Source organism: Ruditapes philippinarum, unplaced genomic scaffold (assembly GCF_026571515.1).
Source record: "Ruditapes philippinarum isolate M1 unplaced genomic scaffold, ASM2657151v2 ctg3718_1_1_1_1, whole genome shotgun sequence".
In the NCBI taxonomy this organism is placed as follows: Eukaryota; Metazoa; Mollusca; class Bivalvia; order Venerida; family Veneridae; genus Ruditapes; species Ruditapes philippinarum.
Genome location: NW_026854562.1, coordinates 17099 through 26065, shown reverse-complemented (window position 1 = coordinate 26065; position 8967 = coordinate 17099). Strand labels below are relative to the sequence as shown.

The following is an 8967-nucleotide window of genomic DNA, read 5'->3' as shown; positions in this document are numbered from 1 at the left end:
CTGTGTACCGTCGCCTATTTATACTCGATATAAAAATCGTTCAGCGGTAAATTCTCTCTAATTTTTCCTTTGATCAGTATATTTACATTATAATACAGTATATTCAGTATATATTTCAGTATAGGAAACCAGCAGCATTATGTCTAAAGGAGAATACTGTTAATAGCACTAAACTATAAGTTTATCATATTTACCTCCCTTATGTTTGAAAAAACGCTATTTTTTCATTATATGAAAGGGAGTGCAATAATATTAATCATGATTTATCTCCCTTACATTTGAAAAAGACCATCAACTGGCACTATAGTCTAGATAAAATCAGAAATTAGTTTTACTGATAACAACGTATCATGAACGTAAATTTTTAAGGAGGAGTTTAAAAAATTCACAGCCTAAAAGAGGCTTAAAGAAAAAAAAAGACAATACTACAGACTTTATACATACAGGTGTTATTTATAACACAGGTTCGACCGAGGAAATGCCGTAATAAGATATTTCTACAGGGAAGAAATCAGAGTAAAATCATTCATTATGCACCTAATTTGTGAATGTTTAATTATGCGTTAAACAGATATCATTCAGTTAGGTGTTAGATGTCACACTCCCGACTTAAAATCGGTGCCGTGACCAGGTGACCCGAACTATGATTTTGTATAGGAATATGCCATTGTTTTGTTTAAATGTCAAAACAGAAAAATAAGATACACTTTGGGTACAACTTAACTTTGTTTACGTCAATCATGGCAGCAAAAAAGGAAAACATTTTAAAAAATGTTATCATTTTTGTTACTTCTCTTTTAACAATCAAAGTGTTTTTAAGTTAGGCAATGGTGTAATAAGGCCCACTATTTGGATACTACGACACGTATGGAACTAAATTAGCTGTAAGTATGTGAAATGTAAGAATAATATAAGCAAACTTCTTAAATTAAGTGCTAAATGGTAATACATGTATAGAAATATAATGGTAATATATAATATGAGCATTTGTCAGGTTTTACAACTTAAAAATGGTGAAAATTGTTAGAAAATAAAATAATTAGTAGGTAGGTTAAGTTTTACCATTGGAAAAAACATATCCCAAAATAAAAAACAGTAGATAGGAATGTTCTTTTATTTTACTTGACATTTTATGCTGACACAAGTGTTTACAAATTTGAGAGAAAAACGAAGGAATCGCCATCCCTGGTATCGCATTTGCGCATGTTTTATTTCATAAAGCTTCTTTCTCAATGATGTGATTAAATGTAGATATGTCAAAACTATTATTATATCTGGTTTGAATTTAAGTAAGGGTAGCCGGAAACAAATAACTGACATTTCTTAATGCAAGCTTCGTTAAATATAAGAAAACTTATTCTAGTCATCCCTTAAGTCCATACACTGATTTAACTAGGATTGTTTTGGTTAAATAAATTAACTTTGTCCTTGACCTCTAACCGGCTGATTTTTCTAAATGGACGTGAACAGCTTCTCATTTTTGGAACAGTACTTCACCGATTTTGGGGATGTCGAGATGAAAATTTGAAATTGGTTAGCCAACAGTATAGAGCCTAGTCAGACTGCACGGATGTACAGGCCGGCCTGGCTCTATACCGGTGGCAGTCTAAGTTCGGTTCCAGCAAGGTAAATGAGGAAATGTTTCCGGAATGTGTTTTGAAGCGTGACAGATAAAAAAGTACATGTTCACCTACGTCCACTTGATTTAATTTTAGTCTTTCGAAGAAGAAAATCGTTGTAATAAATATTTGGAATGGATTAGTGAATGTCTTGCAGTTAAAGCATTTAATCCGCAAACAATCCCATAACAGTCACACTATTTCAGCCGTTGTTAAGCCCAGTTTACTGACATACACTGCGGCACCGTAGGTATATTTTGTATATATTGTGTAAACTGGATATCATGTAAGTCGCACTTACAAAACAACAAATGCGTTTAGCTTATCAACATGGATATAAAAACCTTAAAATAAATCAGGCTACGAAGAATGAAATATGAATATTGGTTTTGAAGGAACTCCACCGAGGTTCAAAAGCCTAAAAACACAAAATTATAATCTCTTACATTGATCAATCAGGGCACTTACAACAGGAAGATAGGCAAAATCTGAAGGGTTCCGTACTTTCAGTGTCTGAAAAGGCGGATGGACCCCCATTATGCATAATATAGAAGAAGTTCATTAAGAAATATTTGAAAAATCTATTTTGTGCTCATCTTAGCCCGATTTAAAAGGAAAGCGTTGCAACGCTTTTCAATGTTGGTCTTTTTGATACTGTTGTTGTTGTTGTTGATGATGATGATGATGATAATATTTTTGTTGTTGATGATGATGATGTTGTTGTTGTTGTTGATGATGATGATTTTGTTGTTATTGATGTTGGTGATGTCGTTGTTGTTGATGTTGTTGTTCTTGTTGTCGATGATGATGATTGTGTGATGTTGTTGTTGTTGTTGTGTTATTCTTGTTGTCGATGATGATGATGATGTTGTTGTTGTGTTGTTGATGATGTTAATGATGATGTTGTTGTTATTGATAATGATATTGCTGTTGTTATTATTTATGATGATGATGATGCTGCTGCTGATGATGATGATGATGATGATGATGTTACATTTAAAGAAAAGAAGTATAGATAATTTTCATGAAGGCTCCTTTTTAAAACATTTCGTCTATAAGATAAAATTAAAATTCATTAAAATAAATTTAATTGGCACATTTATTTTACATTATGTAATTTCCCGACTTAGCGCCTTTGAGTGTTTTATATCACTTTTATGAATATTTGTCTCTATATTAAAATGTAAATTTGTAGAGCTGTTTTAATAATAACCATTTGTTTGTATTGAACATAAAACTTTATTGAATTTTCATGAAAATTCGATCATTCAAAATACTTTAGAAGGAGATTTGTTATAACTACATGTGCTATTTATGGAATGTTAAAATAAATTATACATAAAATTAGTTTGAACATATTTATTTTAGCTATAATGTAAAACAAGTCTTTACAACTTATATTAATTTAATCACTTTCGAGTCCCTTCCTAGAAGTAACCAGTACTGGTGTGAGGAAACATGATCATGACCAGAGTAGGGCTCGAACCCATGACCATTGAGTTGAGAGGAAGTTACCTTAACCACTAGGACACCGCACCCCTTATACATATATAATGTCTAGTTTTCAGAATAACTTGACGGGCCAGCTGTATGGTTGCTATAGGTACTGATGTTTTAATGAACTTGTAATATAATTTAATATACAGAACTCCCTAACTTGCTTGTGCTAAAGACTTCATTTTCTTTAAAATGTAGACCTACACTGTATTTTAAAATGGGTCCTAAAGGCCAGCTTTTACTATGCAGATTTCTTTTTTCTACTATGGGGGCCCATTAGGTCCCCGTTCGATGGTTGGGGGAATTTTAAACATAAGCCACAGCCGATAATTTGTGAATCCATGCTTAAAAAAATCAAATGTTACAAAAATGTTGGTTTAAATAGAGCAGGACTTATTGGAAAATCAAAATCGTGCGCACGTGCAGTTATCAACCTTTATCGTGCCCAGCACCACGGATGCTTTGCTCTAAAGGTGTGTGTTATCCGGTGTTCCAGTCATGCGCTTAATCTTAGAAAATTTGAGGAAGGAAGTTCTATTTTCTGATGATTTAGATAATTTCTACCATTTTTTTCTAAAATGAAAACCGGAGTTTGATCCGTCTTGTTTCTACTAACATAACGTTCGCTTATTTTCCTTAACTCCAGACTTTATTTTTGAAAAAAGACTTAAGTACACAATTGTAATACCTTTTTCTCTGAAAACAGCGTGCATGTTGATAAAAATGTTTTATTTTATGTATCAAAGTAATTCTTACCTTTCAAGTTTGTTTAAAATAAAATTCGTTTTGACAACTGATATCTCCTAGAAAATGACAGTGATAAACATTGTACAACGTTTATTCATTATTACTTTTGTCCGGTGCTGCAGGTGTAAGCCTCGTGTTACAGGTGTGCGCCTTATTTTAAGTACGTTAGATAAAAATGTTTGCAATTAGCTTTTTCCATTTTTAAGAACAAAGTCGAAATGTTCTCTAAAAGCAGGTGAAAACAAATCATTTCACGTTACCACCATGTCGGCCAAAAAGTGTAGAACTATATTAAATTGTAGCTTTTTATTAGATCTGTTATTGAAGGTCCATGTACTCCTAAAGATACTACTGAATAGATGTCACAAAAATATAGAGAAAACAAAATCACCCCCAAAAAAGTCTAAAACGGCAATAATGAAAACGTTGCATGCTCTGATTGAGTCTGTGGTTACTGCAAGCTACCTATCATTCCTACAAGTTTAATTTGATCAAATTAGAAAACGACTGTAACATTTTATCAATCTGTACTCTGTGTTAAGCGACCCAAGTTGAAGTTTTTGCACTTTAGTCTCTCAAAATTTCATTTTATTGAGCGGGAAAATAAATACAAAAACTATAGAAAAATGATATTCATAAATTGCGGGAACACCAACAAATAACAACACCTACCCAGAATGTTCAAAGATTGATAAAAGCGTAATGATAGCAGCAATATTGCTAACCTGATTTCGGAAGGGAAGCACCAATATGTCAAAGTTGTGTGTTGGGTTAGCGATGAGTAGTCGTGTATGGATAACAAAAGCATGGCATACAAGTATATCTTCGAAAATGTACAAATACATTGTTTTCATATTCTGGAGGAATGTTTTGGTAAAAGGTATAGTATGTTAAAAGAAGACAACAAAATAGTCTCCTGTGCTATTCTAGGTATTTTTTATTGATGATTTTGCGTGTATGTTACCCGCTTTATCAGAAATACAAAACACTTTACTTTCAATTTACGTTCTTTGGTATAATTTTCACCAAACCAGTTTCAATCAGTCTAGAATAGATTTATACTACTTAAACCTAGTTATTTAAGTTCGATCATAGCTTACGTTGTTGAGCCACTGTCAAGTCCATTTCCGGCAACTTTTCAGTACAAGTGATTTAGTACATGAAGTGTAAGATTCGAACCCACGGTCCCTGGATTGAGAGGCGCTCAAACTGGACTAGCTAAGCTGCTGTCACATTCTAAGTCTAGTTAAAAAATAAAACTAAATGAGGAATAGAGTTAAACACGAATAGATTCAACTGACAATACATGTATTTGTTTGTCATTGAAACATGCACTGAATCAATAAAAAATATATTAAATTTCATCTAGAATCAATAGTTTGGTAATTTAAACGACGAGGAGCTAGCTATTGAAAATCTTTTTTCAAGGCTACAAAAAAGCTCTCATATTCAAGTTGATCAAAATGCTTAAAAGCTAAAGAAGACAGAATTTAATTCAGAAACTATCATGTTTTCAGATCAATTACTCTCTGACGCTGGTAAAATTGTGTTTAATTTTGACAGAAATGTTTAAAAAGCAAATAAAATATTAAAATTAATGTTTACCACTCTTTCCCATTAAAGAAAGTCAAGTATTTTTTCTCTCTTTTAAAATATCTTCAGCACTTAAAAAGTGAATATGAAAAACAGGACTTAATGGGGGTTATTAAATTGGTTTAAACACCGGGTTTATATTTACGCAACCACTAGTGTACACACACAAAAATATTAAACTCTTTATTCGGATAGCTTCGTGCATTTAAAACGACAAAACAATATCTCAATGGATTAAGAAGAATTAGATGGAATTTAATATTATTATTGCAAAGTGTATTAGGTCAGAAAGTATACAGTAATTCAGGCTTAGATTTATCACAATTGATTTTGAATCATAATTTTTATATACATTGCTAGAGTGGTTTTATTTTGAACAAATGTTTAATAGATACTGTTTAGATTTGGATCGATAAATATTTCAGATCTTTCAATGCGATTAATGGATCTATGTTTATAACAAGGTGGGTCCGTTATTAATATTAATTTTTATAATTGAAGTTTGCTTCTTCTAATGTTTTTATACTCTGTTAAAATTAGTGTTTTTAAATTCTTATAAATTTAGTTTTATATATTCTTACCAATTTAGTATAACAAAAATGTGAGATTTTTGATTATATTCATATGAAAGTCTTAAATTGTTACAATTCAATATATTTCCATTAAATGAAGGATATTTTATAACCTGATATATGATCTTTTTAATGAATACACGCTTGATATTTCATTATTTAGCTAACTTAAAATGTTTTCAAAAGCAAATTTCAGAATTAATGTTCGGGAAATTTTAATATTGAAAAGTTACAATCGTTGCTTTAATTATATGCCCTTTTCGACATCTCAATGATAAACTTGGTCGTATCATGGCAAAACTCAGTAATTTACTTTCAGAAGATGCTTGTCTTATTATTGATATACTGTTTGTTTCTATGCCAGAATGATCCCAATGAAATTATATAACTACTAGTGTACACTACATGCATATACATGTACTAGAAAATCATATCATATAGTCTTTGGTCAATTTTGTACCTAATTTTTTTGTACATGTTCTGAAACTGAAATGTATATGTGCCGGACATCTTTATCCATTACTTGAATACATCAAAGTTAAATGTACATGCGTAAATTCATTTGTTTCAACTGTTGGTTGCCATAGTGATGAAAATGATATACCACACATTCTGATATGTTATATAATGCATATGTGTATAAAAAGTATGTATATAGGATAGCCGGCTGCCTCTTTCAAGTCTCTTAGTGTGGCTTTTTCAATTCAAAGGTTGAAACAGCTCTACGTGTCGTTGGTTCAAGTCGAAGGCTGGTTAAGAATGTACAGTTTTTCATGTAATTATAATGTGCGGGTACTTTTCCCTTTGTGATGGCAACTCCTTACATATGATAATAATTGGCAAATAATCGGCGATTAATGTTTTCTTTCATTGGATCATCTTATATTTGATTTGTCATACATTGACTCTTTTCATTTCATACAATTTGTCAAGTTAATCAATTTGTCAAGGGACTTCACTGAGGCCTAAAACATAACATTTGAATTTCTTAAATAAATGAGCTGGGCACTCTAAAACAGAAATATATGCAAAGATAGTTAAGAAATATACTTTGAAATAAATTGAAAATCGTATTTTTATGCTTTTCTTTGCCCGATTTGAGTGAAAAGCGTTTAAACGCTTTTCATTTTAGATCATTTTTTACAATTTGTATAATTATTCTGGAAAAACTGAATGCGCGAAAGATCTGAAATTTTGCACAAAGATTAGTGGTCTAAACCTTCATCAAATGGTACATTAATTTATCTGGAAAAAAATATTTTTAGTCCCATCATGTCAAAAAACTCATATAGATGTAACAAAAACATAAACATGTTTCCTTTCCTTTTAATTTTAGGGGCTGTACCGATAGACGTCGACATGTGTGTTGAATTTTGAAGAACCCCACTTCGTAAAAATAAAAAAATAAACCAAGATTTGCATTATCGTACAATAATAATTCATAACCATGGTTGAACCAATAGGATGGTCGAGCATGCGCAATTCGCTACATTACAAATCCGTGTTTCCTACCGTACCGGATGTAGGGATGCAAGTGACACTTCACAGAAATCTTGCAAAGCGACTTCAGCCAAAAGAGACAGTCTTAACGGTGAATCAATACAACATTGAAATGGCAAGAAGAATTTTACATCGACAACGTGTTGCGCTACGTCTTTATTCAGGAAGCAGATTAAATCTGAAGGGCTCAACAGCTCACGAGACCTCTGCAAGGCTTCATCGTCAGCCATTACGTCACTCCACGTGCCCGGATGGATTCTATAAAGACAATTCAGACGCTTTTTCAAATATGCGTTCCGAAGGATCAACGCTATTAACCGAGGCATCAGTTTATGGTACTGCGAGAGAGAGCATTACACGTGAAAGCACGTTACCAGTTTTGCCGGAGAGAGTTCGAGGCATGAGTACAATACCCGGAAGTGCGCGTTCTGATTTGTCCGATTCTCCTCGTTACGCGAACTGTGACCCGGAAAAGCTTCCAGATTCGCGCGGATACCTCGTAAAGCTAAAGAAACCAATTGTTTACAAAAAGAAATACACGGAAAAGGAAGTACAGAACATTGTCAATCGTTTGTCGGATTATGATCCAATCTCCCATCCGGCCGAATCAAAGGGCTACGTTAGACAAGGTCCTGCCGTGGTTTCTCAAGTACCGAGGCAAAGCATGACTCAAGTTAAAAAGTGCACGGCGGAAGAAGTGCAAGAGATTGTTGAACGTCTCTATTCTTTTGACAATTCAAGATTTCCGGCGGAATCTAAATCAAGACCTGTAGTGTATTCTGGAAGACCAAGGGTTGTTAAGACGGCGCCAGCTGAAGTAGCACGGCAAATTGCTACAGCTCCGCTTCCACCAACGCATCCCTCTCCTGTTTTAGAAACGGACGAAGAGAGTAAAGAAGATATTCATGCACCGTCAGAGGTGGCCCCCGTATCACAGACTTCTATTCCCGACGCTCCTATTTCCGAAGGACAAAATTCAACTTCACAGTTGAAATAGAGGTCAATGGAAACGTTTACTACATGTAATTGAGTTGGAATTCTAAAAAGTATTCTTAAGAGCTTCACAAAATATCTTATTCCAAGGAATTTTCACCAACCCATTTCTTCATGGATATGCTGTATAGGACAAAGGTCCTATTTTGTTTATATCTATTATCAAACGTGTCATAAAGTTTTCATTTTCCTTTTTTATGCTTTTCTTCAAATTCCTGTTCTATGAAAAATAAAAAATATATTCTTTGGGCTATATTAAATAAATAAGTTTCTTCCCCAGATTGGTTCCGTTTCACCTCTGATTGTTGGTTTTCGTTTTAAAAATTCTCAGAACCCGTCTATTTTAACTCTCCTCTGGTGTCTTCAATTTTAGATTAGTCTGGAGTTCTTTCCCTTAAACTGTTGTAAATGTTAACAGGAATTCTACAAAGACTTTCTTTGTTTGG

General features: G+C 33.0%; 1 protein-coding gene across 2 annotated transcripts; it reads left to right on the top strand.

Moving 5' to 3' along the window:
- Window positions 1–726: 726 nt before the first annotated feature.
- LOC132740465 (uncharacterized) lies at window positions 727–8767 on the top strand. Of its 2 annotated transcripts, none has more exons than XM_060728367.1 (2): window positions 727–884; window positions 7365–8767. In XM_060728367.1, exon 2 carries the CDS (start codon window positions 7476–7478, stop codon window positions 8523–8525), a length of 1050 nt encoding a protein of 349 aa, XP_060584350.1. In that variant the 5' UTR covers window positions 727–884; window positions 7365–7475; the 3' UTR covers window positions 8526–8767. The 2 variants fall into 2 exon arrangements, with proteins under 2 accessions (XP_060584350.1, XP_060584349.1); XM_060728366.1 differs by lacking the exon at window positions 727–884 and adding an exon at window positions 5451–5920.
- Window positions 8768–8967: the final 200 nt, after the last annotated feature.

Bases quoted from the DNA above. Each gene is read 5' to 3' on its own strand.
- LOC132740465 (XM_060728367.1), top strand. From the start codon at position 7,476: ATGGTTGAACCAATAGGATGGTCGAGCATGCGCAATTCGCTACATTAC.